This window comes from Zeus faber (genome assembly GCF_960531495.2).
Source record: "Zeus faber genome assembly, chromosome: 4".
Classification (NCBI taxonomy): domain Eukaryota; kingdom Metazoa; phylum Chordata; class Actinopteri; order Zeiformes; family Zeidae; genus Zeus; species Zeus faber.
Window position 1 is genome coordinate 12189451 of NC_137191.1, and position 18670 is coordinate 12208120.

The following is an 18670-nucleotide window of genomic DNA, read 5'->3' on the forward strand; positions in this document are numbered from 1 at the left end:
ATAATGCAATAATCGAGTCGTATTGAGAATTCCCCCCGAACAATCCAGTTCCCTCTGTGCACATCACTATTATGGCAGCTAATGTAGTCACAGAGGGGGACTTCTTGTAAAATCAAAGTCTTTTCCGGAGGAAAACAAAAGCCATTAGGTGAATCTTAACTGGGAGCACACAAGACGCCAATACAATGTGACAATAGAGGATGAGGAAACAACAAGCTTTATTCTCTCCTTCATTCCTGGTTCTTTCTTTCTGTTCCTCCTTCACGGAATGCCATTATGGTCGACAAGGGGAGAAGCTGTTATTGAGGGGAATTTAGTCGATTATTGGTCTGATGTATTATGAAATATGTATTCTAATGAGACAGTGAGACGCAGCCATTACAGCCTGAATTGATATCCTGTTGTGACCGGGCTTCTTTGGGGAATCATTATCTTTTCTCAATGGCTTAACGTGTTTCTGAATTAACGGCAGTGCTTCCCATAGAAGGCCTGGTGGGACATACCAAAAAAAAACATGGAGGATGGCATTCTGGCAGCCTGCAACTTCTATTTATACTATGTAGCTAGTAGTGCTGAGGGACTGGTGTTTAGATTAGCTGTAGGTAGTGGAGGTGTTTAATCTGTTTGGCTTTGTTTACTTTTTTTTAGTTTGCTATTGTTTTGAATAGAATGGTAACTGATTAAATCGATTTTGAATCGTTCTAATGACCTTTAACACGGCACATAACCTGACGCTGTTTAAATCCTGTGTGATGGAATTATAGTTTGTCACTGCTGATCCCTAATTGAACCAATATATATTAATAGATGATACTATGATGTTGTAGCTGTATTTCCCTATTATTAATAGTCAAAACACTTGGTTGTTTTACTGTAAATAGGCCAGTGCCTTTCTTCCATAAAAAATTTGGTTCAACTGGCAACCCATTAAAATTGTTCTGGAATCCCATACTAAATCATTTTTTGCTGGCACTTCATAATAAACTACCATTCAAAGTATTTGCATTATGCATTCGCTCCTCTATATGCTCTTTCCATTGTTGGCGGAAACAATGGCAACAATGCAAAGATCGGGCACACTCAGGAAGTGAAAGGCTTTCGCTGTGAATTTGATAAACCAGCGGTGCTTTGTGGTCAGTAAATTATCGATAAGGATGAAGACTCAAAAAAAATGAACAGCACTCTTGAGATAAAAAATATCCCCACCACCTCAAGCGACAAAGGAGACAAACAAATCAATCAATCAGGAGGCATACTTTGGAGAAAAGAAAGTGAATGCCTTAGAGTGAAGGTGATGGTTAATTCAAATGAGTTCCATTTAAGTTTGGGACTTGTAGTGCAATCCACCCAACAGAGACAACCTTATGGATTTTCACTTTAACATTTTATTTATGTACACATTATATTTATGGTGTAGCAAGCTAGATAACTCGATGAGATTAGGTTACCAGCAAACAGAACCAGAACAATAATCTCGGCCTTACCAGACCACAGCTCCCTCCAGGTGTAGTGTAAGCGGATTCTGCACTTCTTCTGGTAGCAGATGAGTTTATGGATAATCTGCACACATCGGCTGTATGAAGATTAGGGACAAAGTCAGACAGAAATACACAATCAGTGTTGGAGCGTGGTGTACAGTTAGCAGGGTGAATGTGCGTGCGCGCGTGCGTGCGTGCGTGCGTGCGTGCGTGCGTGCTTACAGGTATAAATCCATGGGAAAATCCTTCATCATGTGAGTGACTATGAACTCCACCATCAGATCTAGGAAAAGGCGACAGACATACAGTGAGCAGAGACAGGAAGATACATGAGTGGCTGTGAAACAAACCAAATGGACTGAACTGCACGACACCTGCACTCTTTGGGAAATTAGAAAGTATGCAGGATTCGTCTTACCTAGGAGCGCACACACCAGAGGTCGGGAAGGGATGTTCTTGTCCACTGCTTTCTTTCTGTGCCTCATTGGCTGAAATATACACAACAGAAATAATTACACACTATATACATCAGCCACAACATTAAAACTACCTGCCTAATATTGTGTAGCTCCTCCTCGTACCGCCACAAGACCTCTGAAGGTGTGGTGTGGTATCCGGCACAAAGACATTAGCAGCAGAATCTTTATGAGTCTTATAATGCAGTTTTCACTCGAAAATTAGCGGCAGTTGACAAGGGTTTTTCGTACCCGGGTCAACCCCCTAAAAATAGGTGATTGACACCTTTCCCATTGCCAGGAGAAATGCAGATTTTTTTTCCGGTGCGTCCAGTTTGACGTCACAAACACGCTGGAAAAGGGGCGTGTCATGGCGCCAGTGTGTTTCCGAACAAAACAGTAGAGACAGCAACTCAAACAAACAACAACATAGAACTGTAAAACTTGGAAAAAAAAGTATTTTGAGCCATTTAAAAGAATTGATGATTCATGAATGACCCAACACTACAGAAGAATCAGCATGGAGCAACGTGAGCGAGTGCGAACCAGTCCTTCGGCGGTGGGGAGGAGGGACCGGCGGGGAGCCTGGGGGTTCTCCGCTGTAGTCCACACAGTGCGATCCCCACTCACTGCACGGTCTCCCGTGCAGAAAAAAGTCAATAACTTCTGATTTTGGATTCTAAATGGGATATGAAATGATGGAATGATACACGGATATTGCTGTCTATTTATGCAGCAGTGTCTGGAAGCTGGAGCCGTTTGAAACCTGTGTCTATTGGCGGTTGTGAACCCGGGACTGAAACCTGGGTTTTTCCTTTCCCACTGGTGACAAATGCTGCATATTAGCTGGTGTTACCGGGTTTTTGGTGCAGTGGGAAAGGGGTATAATTTGCGAGGTGGGGCCTCCGTGGATGGGGCTTGATGTTTCAGCACATCCCACAGATGCTCAATCAGATTGAGATCTAAGGAATTTGGAGGCCAAATCAACACCTTGAACTATCTGTCATGTTCCTCAAACCATTTCTGAACAATTTTTTCAGTGTGGCAGGGAGCATTATCCTGCTGAAAGAGGTCACTGCCATCTGGGAATGCTATTGTCTTCAAGGAGTGTACTTGGTCTACAATGTTTAGGTGGGTGGTAGGTGTCAAAGTAACATCCACATGAATGTCAGGACCAGGCCTCAACACTAACTTTTAAAAAGTGGTTGCCAGCCTGGCAACCAGGCATCAGCTTTGGTTGCTGAAACTGAAAATATGGTTGGCATTTTTAGTCACCTTATATTTTGAGTAATAAAGATACTATGCAGTTATACGTCAGCGTAATAATGAAAATGTGACACAAAATAATGTTTAAAAGCTTTATTACAGTAACCAAACAAAATTCTCTGTAGTTTGTGTTTCATCTAATACTTAACAGAATTTTAATTTTCAGAGGGCAAGAAACACAAGTCAAGACAGACAAAAGCTGTGATAACACTAACTCCCCTGGCCACACTTGGCATGATCAAACTCAGCCTGTATCTCTGTGTCTCTCTTACACCCACATGTACAGCATATGCTCACCACATGGACAATGAGAATCTCAACAGTCCTGTTTGTCCCCTCACTATTAACAATTATAAATTCTAATTTGCATCTTTCCATTTAAAAGTAGCTCTCTACCGTCAGACCAACAATCGGCGGTTGTAGATATACCAGTGGGTGTGCGGCATGCGCGGGGGGGAGGGGCCGCTCTGGTGGAACAAGGATTTTCCGCGAATGCAATCATGGAAGAGCTCATCGGGAAAAAGAATACAAAATCCCCTAATGGGATTATTGTGATTTTAAACAGGACGCAACCAGCACAGCTGGAGGACATAAATTAAGTCTAGTTTATTGTAGCGGCAGTGCCCAGCCTGGCACAGCACCAGTCCACGGCGCGGTGGTTGGGAACCTCTGCTCTACGGAGCCTGACACGAGCCACAAAAACTTTAAATAATTGCCTTATTTTGATTTAAAGTGTTTGATGAAAATGTAAAAATGTAAGGAAATCATTGAAGGGGCTGCGTTGGTGCTATGTCAAATCCTGACGGATATTTTATTATTTTATTACAGTTTTACTCTACCCGGTATTTGCAAAAGAAAATCACTTTCACAAGTGAAAGTTCTGTCACAAAATTATATTGTTACGTATCATCGCGCAGTTTTAAGTGGGTTTATGGAAATCCTGTTGTCACTGAACCAGTCTGCAGCTACGTAGCCCCATACGCAGCAAGCTGTGATACACTGTGTGTTCTAACACCTTTCTATCATAGCAGTATTAACATTTCAACAATTTTGGCTACAGTAGCTCTTCTGTGGGATTGGAAAAGATGGGCTGGACTTGGGCTAGACTCAGTGAGCCTTGGGCGCCCATGACCTGTCATGGGTTCACCGGTTGTCCTTCCTTGGACCACTTTTGGTGGGTACTAACCACTGCATACCGGCAACACCCCACAGAACCTGTCGATTTGGAGATGCTCTGACCCAGTCGTCTACTCAGTGGCTCCGATCCTTACGCTTGCCCATTTTTCCTGCTTCCAACACATCAACTTCAAGAACTGACTGTTCACTTGCTGCCATAGTTTAAAAAAACAGCAGCAAATTATTTTTTTCAGTCGGGATGACACATCCTTGCAGTTATATTTTTGCATTACATCCTTGTCCATATTTTTACCACTTTAATGCTCCGTACCTTTCTGTCACTTCAGCGTTGGGCGAGACTCACACGAGATGATCGATGTTATTCACTTCACCTGTCAGTGGTTTTATTGTTGAGGCTGATACATGTGGTGAACACGCTTTTTTCTCGTTCAATCCATTCCTCTAGTTTTCCCTCCCTCTTTCACACCCACGTACTCACCATTCTGTGCAGGTTGACTCTGAAGTTCATATTGTCATCGTGAAGAAAGGCATCGGCATACTGGTCCTGTTAAAACAGAGAAACACAAAGACACACTGAAGTAATGGGCAAAGAGCAACAGAGGACGGGAAAGCCTGCAAACATGCAGCACGGACGATACGTATTAAGCGTGACCATTTACAAGGCTCCTACCTCTGCTATGCAGGTGAGGATGATGAGACACAGTCTGGCACTGTTGAGTCTGTGTTCATCTGCAAACAACACAAAGACAGATTAGAAGCCAGGGTGATGAAGGGTGGACGGCAGGGGAAAAGAAGTAGCAGAGTAAAGTTTCTGTGAGCAAGTTGATGGATGAGGCAGGTGGAAATAAATAAATATTAGCGGAAACATGAGAGCCTTGTTTGTTTTGCCTTTGCCAGGCTCAACCATGCAAGAGCGCTTGTCGACAGTGATAAAGGAGGGGGAGCGAGAGAATCGCTAATGAACGATGGGAAGATAGAGTGACGGGCAGAAGTGGATGCAGACAGAAAGGATTGGGTTTACCTTTGGTGTCTTGCATGACGATAGAGGCGTACTTGAGGAAGGTGATGAGCAGGTTGCTAGTCTGCAGGTTGGGATCCAGAGGCAGCTCTGGGTTGTTCATTGCTGCACAACACATGACAGCCTTAGTAAAACCTTCAAACCAATATGGTTTCTTCGGCATTATTGTAAATAATGATGCTACATCATGAAGGGTGTGTCACAGTCATTTTATTTGAGCAAATCACACTCCAGTAAAATCGTTTGATTCTCCAATCATATGTTTCCATCCAAATTTCATGGAAATGTTGAGCCACTGGCACAATAAATAGACCATTGTCAGACTGTTTTTTGTCAGTTGAATTGAGCCACATTAAGGTCGAGGTCCTGACGCTGGTCGAAAACTCATAAGGATTTTCCATATGCGTGTTGGCAAACTTCAAATTAATATTTATGTTCTACTTATGGAGGAAATGCTTTCACCTTGTGACTCCACCAGAAAGCATTTTAGTCATGCACACTGTCTTACGCAAAGCTAAGCAAGGGTGGCTGTTGTTCTATAGATTTTTGCGAGTTACTGGACAGTTTTACACCTTGCCCTTTAAAGACATTGCCATGCTGCCACTCTAGGGAAGATTCCCTTCTGTCCCAAAAACGTTCCCTGTTTATGGTCTTTTCCTTTCAACATAGAGGCTACGCAGGAACGAAAGCTGCCATGACACAGCCTGATGAAGGCTGTTAGTGAACGACTCATTTGATTTTGACGCTAAACGTTAATAATTTATACAGCAAATGGCTTAGTTTAAAAGCACTGGAATGAGTCGCGCAGAGTCAAAAAAATGTGCACCTCTTAATACGTATGTCGTGCATGCATGCCAGCCTTTTTAACAGGAAGGCTGAGGTGACAGAAAGGCACAGAGCATTAAAGTAGTAAAAATATGGACAAGGATGTAATGCAAAAATTTAACTGCAAGGACGTGTCATCCTGACTGAAAAAGTTTTTTTAAACTATGGAATATTTCAAAAGAACAGAGGGGAGATTGTGCTGCACATGTTTTTGCTTTAGTATTTATAGGTCTCTCTTGTGTGTTTTGTGTGCTTGTCCACCAGTTTCAGATGCCTTTTTGGTTTGGGGGAAGTTATAAAAAATGCATGTACAACACAGTAGCGATCGACTTAGAAAGAAAAGAGCCAGAGACCCACAATGCCAAAAGCTTAAAAATATAAAAATAAAAATAAAAAGATTGCTTGATTTTAACTCTTTACATTCTCCAGAAAGAAGGAGATTAAATCTGTTTTCAGGCTGGTCATATGTTCTAACTTCCTTAACCACAAGAGCAACCATGAAGGCCATTTGTATTTTAAGACAATTCAGTAGAAATAAAGCAGAGGTAAATAAAAGATACAGAACTGCCATCTCTGAGAAAAAGCTCTTCACAGTAATTTGATTAATAAATGCACTTATCCATGTGTATTTGTACTCACCGTCCAGAGAGGGAGGGGTGGTGCCCAGTGGGGTTGTGGGAGTGGTCGGGATAGAAGCGGCCGGTATGCATGCCATGTCAATCTCTGGGTGGCTCTATACAGAGGGCAGAATAAAGTGTGTTACCGCCATGAAAAGATGCCACACTGTCTGTGGTGTCACAACAGAGTGTTGTGTTGAAATGATACTGCAACATTAAAGTTCAAGTGAAAATAGAATGCACTGCTATGCAAACCACACACACACACACACACACACACACACACACACACACACACACACACACACACACACACACACACACACACACACACACACACACACACACACACACACACACACACACACACACCCTCTGCCGGCGTGCCTTCTTCCCCAGGTAAACGACGCACATGCATCCTGCCATGAACATGATGGATTGCTGAGTGCCGAAAATGTGATTCATCAGACCAGGCCACCTTCTTCCAATGCTCCATGGTCCAGTTCTGACACTCATGTCTCATTATGGGCGCTTTTGGGAGTGGCGAGGGGTCAGCATGGGCACTCTGGTCTGTGGCTACGCAGCCCCATACGCAGCAAGCTGTGATGCACTGTGTGTTCTGACACCTTTTCATCATAGCCAAAATTGATTTATTCATCAATTTGTGCTACAGTAGCTCTTTTGTGGGATCAGACCAGATGGGCAAGCCTTTGCTCCACATGCATCAATGAGCATTGGGCAACCCTGACCCTGTCGCTGGTTCACCGGTTGTCCTTCCTTGGACCACTTTTGGTAGGTACTAACCACTGCACACTGGGAACACCCCAGACCTGTGGTTTTGGAGATGCTCTGACCCAGTCGTCTAGTCATCACAATTTCAAAATCAACAATAAGATAGAATAAATGGCAATATAACCTAGAATTTACTGGAAGATAGGGAACATTTTCCAATATATAATAGCCTAACCATAACTTTGCACAGATCCTGGCATGGGGAGGGGAGGTGGGGGAACTCGGGCCCCTACCCATGCTGAGTCTGGAGAGCCTAAACCCTAGGGTCGGACCATGGCACCCGGTGTAAACGGGTGTGGGGGATCGACTGGAAACACACACACACACACACACACACACACACACACACACACACACACACACACACACACACACACACACACACACACACACACACACACACACACACACACACACACACACACACACACACACACACACACCCCTCACAGATTGAAAAAATAATAGAAATCTCCTTTCATCTTCTCCAACCATTTTTCTCCAACCATCCTTTCCTTTGTTGTACCTCTTATTATCCAACATCAGAGATACCAGTCTTTCTTCTTCAAGTTCACAGAAGAAACAAACAAACTACAATTTTTTTGTGCAGGAACATGCTATCACACAGGAAACTTGATCTTAATTCCTATTATTTTTTATATCCATCTATATATCTATATCAATAAATGGAGGTAGGTGTATGTATTATCTACTATGCAAAAAACTTGCATGTGCAAAACACTTGAAAATACACTGTTCATAACAACCTATTATAGTCAGTTCGATGAGGATGTTCTGATGCTAAATAAGAAGGGATGCTTTAATATGCTAATGGAATCACACATTAAAACAAATGCACATATTGTGGTTGCGTGGTTGTGAAGGAGGTGTTGCACATGTGGTAGAATCCCACAGCAAAGTGTTACATAAAGAGGAGCCGGAAGAGAATGTAGAGCAAACTTTACCATGTTCAGCTCAACAATGGGGCTGAATCATTTAGAGAAGTATTTGAGTGTAATTTTTCTGACCAATATTTCTATTTTAAAAAGGTAAATAGCAGGGGTATGCATTGTGCCAGGTCCAGTCACTCAGAGTGAGCATAAAAACAGCAAAAACAAATAATGTTCAACTAATAATAATACCTCAATTTACTTTCATCAGGGGATTTGAGAAGAAAAGTTGCAAAATCGAACAAGTTGCTACTTAGCAACATGTCTAACGAGCTATCAAATTAACTTCTCAACCACCCATTAAAAGGCATAAACAACAGACATGAGCTTAAAAGTCCATATTTGGATACCTTCCTAAATTATGACCTACAAATGACAGGCTGCTCAGAGTCACCCTTTGGCTGGAGGAACAATTGTTGAATAAATAAAGTAAAGGAAGAGCAGAGTATCGCTGAGCAACTGTTGACAACATTTCTAGAGTTTGATGGCAAGGCCAACACGACTAATACCTATACATGTATAACTACAATTCTTCGTTTTGGGTTTTCAATAGTGTTGAGCATCAGGAAGGTTTGTAGGTTTACATGGAAGTGTATCAATCCAAAAAACTTATCTTGAGATATCTAGATCCGAACGTTCAAATGTGAGACCAAAGTCAGGAGTAGGGATGTCGCGATTCGATTTGACATTCAATTTTCAGGTCACTATTCGATTTTCGATTTTAAACATTTTTTTCCAGCACTGACGGCCATGCCATTGTTAGACTATCAAGTCTTGATTTGTAAAGAAAAACACTTGTTTCTCAATAAGTAACTTTCATTCGAATAATAAAAATTTTAAATAATAACAAAAGTATGATCATATTTGAACAACACACCTAAACATGTAAGAGCTTCATCAAAACTAGGCTGTAGAATAATAAACAAGAAGTTACTTATCACACTACTTTTAAGTTACTCACCAAAATAAGCACAGAAAAACAAATGCTATTTTTGCCAGAGAGGAACGCTGGTAGTTATAGGAAAATTACTACCGGTATCTTTTCTTCTACATGTATGCATCTGTGCGTCCACCATGTTGGAGCGGCTTACCTGGTGGGTGGGCACCCGGGTGCCCACCCAACAGGTAAGCCGCAGTTGACTCCGGAGTGGCCCGGGCCCCCTGGCACACACTGCATTTGTTTACCGGAGGATCTTGACCGCCCTAATGGCGACCATGTCTCACAATATTACCCACAAAAATATGCAAATCTTCTGATTTCGAAATTCTAAATCGAACGCTCATTTTGATCGAGTTTTGAGACATCCCTAGTCAGGACATAATAAAGAAATGATGATCAAAAAATACATTTTTTGATTTGGAATTTTTACTTTGTAGTGTAGAAACGTTAATTTGAACTTTTGAGTGAATAGAATTAGTGTCTTTTTACGTTTTCATGGCTTCTAGATGTCTTAAGTGATTCACAGTAAAAAAGAGCAAAGGAAGTGGCCAAAATTCAACAGGGATTATACATAGCAACCAACATTGTGAGGGAACAAGTAAAAACAAGGAATAAAGTGTAATGGAGTGGAAAATCTTACCTGTGCTAAAACAGTGATGAAGTTGCGATTGAGGTGCACAGCTTCATACAGCGCCAGCAGAATGGCTTCGTTGGTCCTTAAAATTAGAGGGAGGTCAGAGGATTTTTGACAAGATTAATGAAACAAATAAAAAGGAAACTATTGATATGAAATCCTGTTTGCTCACAAGCATAACGATTGACAGTATTACATATTATTCTAGCTATATATTCCAATTCAACATCTTGAACTGGACATCAATCACCGCATAAAATGTTAATCAACAGTATATGTCCAATACATGTATAGTAATTGAATATATTTTCCAAGGCATTTAAACAGTAATAGATTATCTGATTACTCTTCTACTGTATATGTGCACAAATTCTAAACTCACTTAATCCTTCTTTAGTTTTTTTTAGTCATTGAATTATTTCAAACATACTCTGTCCTTGTTGGAGAAAGCTTGAATTCCAAGTATTTCATTGCCAGCAGTGATTGCTACAGGCTATATTGTTATCCAATTGACAGACTTAATTGAATAAACCTGCAGAACAACAGTTTCAATCATGTAAGTGTGACCTGGGGGTGAATGTTAGAATGCTTTGTGTACTTACTGTACAGACAGCTTCTCATCTGCATCTGCTATAAACATGTTTCCCACCTGTGGCGCAGGGGGGCACGGCAACGTAAGTAACATCCATTCAAAGCAGGCACTTTAGTATACATTAACTACTCCCTAAAACTGTCAGACCGTACTGGTGTCAAACTGAATTCAATTTGAAAAGGCAGAGGCATCATTGCTTTAACAAATACAGCAAAATGAAATACCTTTGGAAAATAAAAGTTTATCCAGACAATATTAAAAATCAATAAATGTGAGCTATCATCAGGAAGATGGTCAAGTGTAATGTAAAGTGTGTGTGCTGACTCTTAAACGCACGTAACCTCAACTGGATATTGAACATACAGTATAAAGATCCTCACCATCGTAGTCAGGGTGGAGAAGAAGCCTCCTTGGTTCTCCTCCTCCTTATCTTTGTACTGTCTATGAGGGAGCCATGAGGAAAACAGGCCAGATTACACAGGATGAAGGACACGGTGATGAACAGAAACAAGAAAGCAAAGGAAAGAAGACTTTATTTGTCCACTGAAAGCTAACCATGTCGTCTCAGTTTCACTTAAAAACTATTTTTTACATTAAAGCTGCCTTGAGTGAAACTCAGGGAAATCACGATTAATGACGAACGCCGAGATTTAATTGTTTACGTCTACGTACGGTGGATGAAAAGTGACAGAAAAATGTGGAGGGTTGCTGAGAATAAATCAATTGGGACCCTAGAGCCAAAGCATATGTAAAAGCCTGTCATGTCTCGCAAGGAGGTACAATACCACACAAAACTGTTCAAAAACATTGCTCTATTTACAACTTTCTTTCACAATATAAATATTATTTTGGTACATGAGATGTTAAACTATTCTTCACCAGCCGCCTGCTTACTCATGCACAGGCTTTCTGCCATTTAGAGCTAAGCAGGTAGCTGTACCATGGAGTTTTGAGCTGCTTGCTATGAGCAGGGGGACAATAGAAGTAGCTCTGATGGACCGTCAAAAAGAAAACAACTAGCCAAAAAGCAAATGCAGTGATAGATTGGTGAAATGATTCTCAGGGCCTCTTCTGATTTAAAGTATCGCTTAACACAGCTTGAACTTTGTTTTCCTCCTATCCCATCCAGTTTTTAAAGTCACCAACCAATGCAACTACTTGGGAGATGGAGGGTGAGAACACATCAGCACCCTTTCGGTTTGGAAGGGATTGTATGTAATGAAGTTTCATGAACACGCAAGTCGACAAAACACTGTCAGGCGTCTCAGCAAGCAGACGGACCGTAATAAGCACAATTTACATTTCAAAACATTGCGCTGTCTAAAGATACCGGCCATTGCAAAAGGAAGACATAAATAACCGCAGTACGACAGTTTTATTTTTAGAATATTCCGAAATAGAACGTTTGTTGTAATCATCAAACCTGACCCGACAATGCTTCCGTGGCCCTTAGAGGAGTGTGCAATTTTATCTTCAGACCTACTTAATAGGTAACTGTAAATCCATTCCAGTAATCCTTTGGCAGTAAAACACTGCACATTGTCTGATTTTCACCTATGTGCACATGTATTCTCTGTAAGTAATGTGTCCTTTTAAGTTGCTGTATAAAAAATGCTCCCCAGGAATAAAGATCAAACTCTTACCTGTTATAGTCTGTGAGCGCGTGGTGCACAACCATGCCCATTCCCTAGAAGAGCAAAGATCACGTTTGGTGCAATTCATGAGGTGGTCATGATAAGAATGATCAACATGATAGAAGGACTGAATTTAACTTTTCTCTCGTTAAAAAAAGATGAACAATGAGTTCTCACATCTAGCGTGGGTTCGTCGTCCACAATGGAGAGCTTCACAATGTAGGGATTCACAGACTGCAAGTTGAAGCGCCAGAAAACAAATGAAATTAGTGAGCCTTTTTTCACATGCAGGTGACTTGAAAGGTGATTTGAAACGTACTTTTGTATGAACACACACACACACACACACCTCATATTTCCTGTAGTTGACCAGAAGGGCCAGAAGGACCACAGCATCGTAGCCATGCTGCCCTCTGCTGGACACATCTGACAGAATCTAACAGAGAGCAGAAGATGAAAAAAATCACTGATTTGTGCAATTGAGGAGGGGTTTACACTTATGAGAGGGAAACTGATAATCCAAACCTGTAGAATGGCTTCAAAGATGCTGTTAATCATCACATATTCCAGAATGGTGTTCTGGCTAATATTGTCCGTCACCTGAAACCAAATATGTGTATATTTTTAGTGACGTTCAAATTGTTTGCGTCAAAGTGCTACGCACAATCTACCGTGTTTCAGCCATGTGGTTGTGTTGACATGCAACTGGTCTTACCGTCACCAGACACAGCAGGAGTTTCAGACACAGGCTTTTCAGACTTTCAGAGCCCTCCCCACAAAGAAGGCTGTCCAAACTTTCCACCAGGTCCTATTGAGGACAGACGCACTTAAATTAAATGTATCTAAAGAAAATCAAAAGTAAAGCCCACCAACATCTATCTTTTCGTTTTTGTCAAAGGAAAAAAATATAAAACTCAATTACTAATTCTCAGTGTACCTCCCTCCTCCACATACACACCTTCATCCTCAGCTCAGCCTTGTCAAATCCCATGAGCATGTTGATGATGTCAAAGCCAGAGGCCGACTTGTTCTTCTGGTGAACCCCTCGGAAAAGTGCACACAGGGTCTGAGGGGACAGAACAGGTAGGGTCATCGATTTGATCGATCAGGTGTTACTAAAATCTCCACATTCTCCCCTTTATTCAAATATACAAGATTTCAAGCCTCCCTAGAACCACATATCAGCCACAACATTAAAACCACTGACCGAATAACAGTGTTGATCTCGTTACAATGGCATCTGTCAAGGGGTGGGATATATTAGGCAGCAAGTGAACAGTCAGTTCTTGGAGTTGATGTGTTGGACGCAGAAAAAACTGGACAAGCGTAAGAATCTGAGCCACTTTGACAAGGACCAACTTGTGATGTCTAGACGACTGGGTCAGAGCATCTCCAAAACGGCAGGTCTTGTGGGGTGTTCCCAGTATGCATTGGTTAGTACTGACCGAAAGTGGTCCAAGGAAGGACAACCGGTGAACCGACGACAGGGTCATGGATGCCCATGGGCTCATTGATGCACGTGGGGAGCGAAGTCCAGCCCATCTGGTCCGATCCCACAGAAAAGCTACTGTAGCACAAATTGCTGAAAAAGTTAATGCTGCTATGATAGAAAGGAGTCATCACACACAGTGCATCACAGCTTGATGCGTATGGGGCTGTGTAGCCGCAGACCGGTCAGAGTGCCCATGCTGACCCCTGTCCACCACCGAAAGTGCCTACAATGGGCAGGTGAGTGTCAGAACTGGACCATGGAGCAATGGAAGGTGGCCTGGTCTGATAAATCACGTTTTCTTGTACATCATGTGGATGGCCGGGGATTAGGGTCTGATCCGATTGAGCATCTGTGGGATGTGTTGGAATAACAAGCCCGAATCATGGGGGCCCCACCTCCCAACTTATACCGTTTTTACATCAAAATTATCGGTAAACGTGCTAAAAATAGGCGATTGACACCTTTCCTATTGCCAGGAGAAAAACTGTTTTGTTCTGGTGTGTCACGTTCGACGACACAAATACGTCGGAAAAGGGGGATGTCATGGTTCCAGTATGATTGGAAACAAAACAGCAGAAGACAGCATCTTAAACAAACAATGACATAAACTGTAAAACTTGGAAAAAAAAAAAAGTATTTTATGTGTATTCACATTAAATCCACATTAAATCCACATTAAAGTATTCATGTGGTCTCCCGGAGATGCTCCCCCTGTTCGGGGACCAGCTTGGGGCGGTGCTGGAGTGACACGCTGCCTGCTGGGGAGCATGGGGGTTCTCCGCTGTGCTCCCCACTGAGCAATCCCCACAATCAAAGCATTTCATGGTCCCCCACGGGAAAAAAGTCATTAACTTCTGATTTTGGATTCTAAATCGGATATGAAATGATTGAATGATACATGGATATTCCTGTCGATATACGCGCCAACGTCCAGAAATTCAACACGCGTCTCATCGAGCAGGAAAAGAGGCCAAAACTAGCTGGTCGATCCGGGTGTCCTGTTTGCGTTGGAGGCGATAAAAACCTGTCTATTGCAGGGTAATTTGACCCGGGGGTGAAACCCCGGTTGTACCTTTTCCACTGATGACAAATGACAGATGTTAGCAGATGTCACCGAGTTTTTGGTGCAGTGGGAAAGGGGTATAACAGGACTTGATAGGATCTGAACAGAACGTCTTGGTGCCAGATACCACAGGAAACCTTCAGAGGTCTTGTGGAGTCCATGCCTCAACGGGTCAGAGCTGTTTTGGCGGCACGAGGGGGAGCTAAGCAATAGCAATATTAGTGGTGGTTTAAATGTTGTGGTTGATCGGTGTACAGTATATAAAGACAGTATAAGAATATATTTTTTTTTAATTATTATTTATTTGTTTTATTATTTTCCCCAGTGAGGTTTGAAACAAGGTATATTTGAATTCAATGGAAGGTAGAGTATTTTAGTGTGAGGGTCTATCCAAGTGATTGAGTTCTTTATATGAGAGTGTCGTCAACGTAATTATATGGCATATGTTGTGATTGTTATACAAGCTGTATCATGTGTGTATAATTCTCTGGATACCTAGTTACCTGCAAAGCATTCACTACTTTGATCTGGTGCTCCTCTCCCAAGGTCTGAACACAATGGTGGAACAGAGAGTTGATGTTGTCCTGGATCCTCTGCACCTCCTCCCCATCTAAACTCTCCAACTTGGACTCCAGGTATTCCAGGTTCACCTGAGAAAGGAGCAGGGAAATATGGCAACGAAAGAAAGCTGTTAACATAATGTGTTAATGAAATATGATGAAAGGAATAGTAAAGGTGACTTATACTGTAGCAGACACTAATAAATGCGTAATTTACACTATAACAAGTTGTTAAGACAGAATAATTACTGATTTGTGGCACCAATTACCTGACCTATCACACCATTAATTAATAAGAAAGTATAGAAGCCACTTCAGCTCGTATTTTGGGTTTGACAAGTTGGAAAAACGTGTTCTTACCTTCATAAGAAACAACTCATCCCAGAAACGAGGGTTGTTTTTGGATGGGTCCTCCTTCTAGTGGAACGACATAGACACAGTGACTAGCTTACATCTCATGTGCTCGTATGCCCTCCATATGTACCATCTTACTTGTGGTGTTGTTCTTTAATACCACTTACAGCAAAGATCTCATCATACATCAGCACCACCTTCTCCTTCAGGGGCTTCTTGGAGGACGATGTTCTCCTGAGCAGCCCCGCCTTCTTCTCCACTTGAGACATGGCTGGTGGAGATGAGACAGTTACACCCAAGTGGCAGTCCTAAGTTTCAAGTGCTAAATTACTATAATTGTGTAATTATACACATCTACCTATGGCAGAAGAGCCATTTAATGGCATTGAAGACTGGGACATTTGGGTACATTTTTTCCTCAAAACAGCTCATGGAAAAACATTCCATTCACATTCAATTTGTTGTGACATTTCAAACATTGGTTTAGAATCCCCCCTTTTAATTTGTATGGACACATAGGGTTGTGGGATCTATCGAATTTACTATACGATCGCAATCTGCACAATAATTGTGTTCAGGCGATCATCTAATAACTGTGACAGCTCTACTACTCAGCAGGAAATGCACAAAGATAAAGAAAAAAAAACATGTTCCCTCACATGGTTGTTGAACAAATTACATTCAATATATATATATATATTTTTTTTTTTTTTTTCAAGTCGTGGTAACATTCACCTGTTGAATGACTAAAGCCCCTACCAGTTTTCACAGAATGTGAAGTTCTCTGCCAAACAAGGCTGTCTTGTCTTGATGAATATTATGCGACTTTCTCCGTTCTGATTAGAATTAGCGTAGAAAGCCTACGTCACAATTTCGCTACGATCGTGGGCTGATAAAGAGTGTAATGGTGGCAACTGGCAACCACCCTCTGGTTCATTTGATTATGTGGTTAGCCCTGCGGTTAGTACGGCCAGTTTACATACTAAAAGCCTGTTTTCCGCTGCATCATGAATACATTTAACCAACGAACATTTGGTGGCTTGGTCAGTTTATCAACCTCTACAAAGCTATCTGGCTGACATTATCTCCCCAAATTCCTCTACTAAAGTCACAAGCACCTAGCTAGCAGGACCTCTCATAGCATCCAGCAACACTGCGGCTGCATATCAGACAGGAAGGCTAAGCTAGACGTAAAATACGTAAAATTATTTATCATAACGAAAGCTGGCGATTCCTCACATGTATGGAGATGTTTGTGCTTACCTCAATCAAATGATTAGAATTCAATAAAGGTAGGTCATCAACTTTACTCGTGAGAAGCATCAGAAACGTTAGCTTCTGATAGCCCCTAGCCCAATGACTGCTTGCGCTGCGTTCAAGTCGTGTGGGAGAAGCGGGACCTACAACGTGGGGAACCTGGAAATACCGTTCACGCCAGCGCCCAACGCGCGTCTCTCCTTTGAACCCCGATTTCCAATGTAAGGAAAGTTGTGACGGGTAGAAATCTGGCGAAAGTTTTTTTGTTTTTTTTTGTTTTTTTCTCTCTTTAGTTTTCCTTTCGCAAGCCGTGCCGTGAACGCTTAGAAAAAAAATTGTTACGCGCAAGGAAATCGTTTCGACCGCATTTGGATGACCTTACGACATGAACGCACCGTTGGCTGCTACCGCCGGGGTCAGGGAGGCGTCTGCGATCACGACCTGGGAGCGGTTCAATGGACGCTCTCACTGCGTCTGAGGTGTGACTTTTTATTTGAGGAGAAACAGACACTGACCCATTACAGTCGTCATTTGGACGACAGACAAAGGCATTCGGATCATGTCTTTGAATGTTTCTCTGCATTGGAGTTTAGTGGCTCAAGGCCGTGACTGGGCTCCATCTCTTGCGCCTCCGTTTTCTCACTTTGCTTCCCAAAAGCTGTCGGATGGTTCGACACTGGGACGTAATGTGCTTATCGTCAGTCGCTTTGGACAAAAGCATCCGTTAGATGGACCTTAAAGCAGCTTCAGGAGTTGCAAATTGCATGTGATACATCACGTAATACTAAAATACATCATGTAATAATTTAAAACATCCTGTAATAATTAAATACATCATTTTATAATATAATACATCATTTTATAATATAATACATCATGATATAATATAATACATCATGTAATAGTTTAATACATCATGTAATCAGTTAATACATCATGTAATATTATAATACATCATGTTATAGTTTAATACATCATCTAATAATATAATACGTCATGTTATAATTTAATACATCATGTAATAGTTTAATCCATCATTTTATAATATAATACATCATGATATAATATAATACATCATGTAATAATTAAATACATCATTTTATAATATAATACATCATGATATAATATAATATATCATGTAATAGTTGAATACATCATGTAATCATTTAATACATAATGTAATATTATAATACATCATGTTATAGTTTAATACATCATCTAATAATATAATACATCATGTAATAATTTATTACATCATGTAATAATTTAATGCATCATGTAATAGTTGAATACATCATGTAATAATTTAATCCATCATGTAATAATTGTATATACGTATAATGTGATAATATAATACATCATGTAATAATATAATACACCATGTAATAGTTTAATACATTATCTAATAATATAATATATGATGTTATAATGTATTACATCATGTCATAATTGAATGCCTCATGTAATAATATCATACATTATGTAATGATTTTAATACATAATTTAATAATTTAATACATCACCAATTGCTGTTGTCTGCAACCTTCAGCTCCTTCATGTGGCACCATAACTAACCATGTTTTGAAAACCTTTGCACTATTTGCCT

At 41.1% G+C, this 18670-nt stretch overlaps 1 protein-coding gene across 1 annotated transcript in view; it reads right to left on the minus strand.

Moving 5' to 3' along the window:
* Positions 1-17190, minus strand: part of armh3 (armadillo like helical domain containing 3) — a 28319-nt gene extending 11129 nt beyond the window's left edge. Inside the window, exons 1-20 of the mRNA XM_079998800.1 lie at positions 17071-17190; positions 15975-16078; positions 15814-15870; positions 15397-15543; positions 13297-13404; positions 13054-13146; positions 12864-12938; positions 12688-12774; positions 12516-12572; positions 12348-12391; positions 11085-11145; positions 10715-10761; positions 10119-10194; positions 6819-6912; positions 5358-5459; positions 5007-5065; positions 4815-4880; positions 1897-1966; positions 1701-1761; positions 1485-1573 (exon numbers count right to left, since the gene is read on the minus strand). Coding sequence (XP_079854926.1) covers positions 1485-1573; positions 1701-1761; positions 1897-1966; positions 4815-4880; positions 5007-5065; positions 5358-5459; positions 6819-6912; positions 10119-10194; positions 10715-10761; positions 11085-11145; positions 12348-12391; positions 12516-12572; positions 12688-12774; positions 12864-12938; positions 13054-13146; positions 13297-13404; positions 15397-15543; positions 15814-15870; positions 15975-16076 — 1495 coding nt within the window. The 5' untranslated portion in view covers positions 16077-16078; positions 17071-17190. The remainder of the gene's footprint in view (positions 1-1484; positions 1574-1700; positions 1762-1896; positions 1967-4814; positions 4881-5006; positions 5066-5357; positions 5460-6818; positions 6913-10118; positions 10195-10714; positions 10762-11084; positions 11146-12347; positions 12392-12515; positions 12573-12687; positions 12775-12863; positions 12939-13053; positions 13147-13296; positions 13405-15396; positions 15544-15813; positions 15871-15974; positions 16079-17070) is intronic.
* Positions 17191-18670: the final 1480 nt, after the last annotated feature.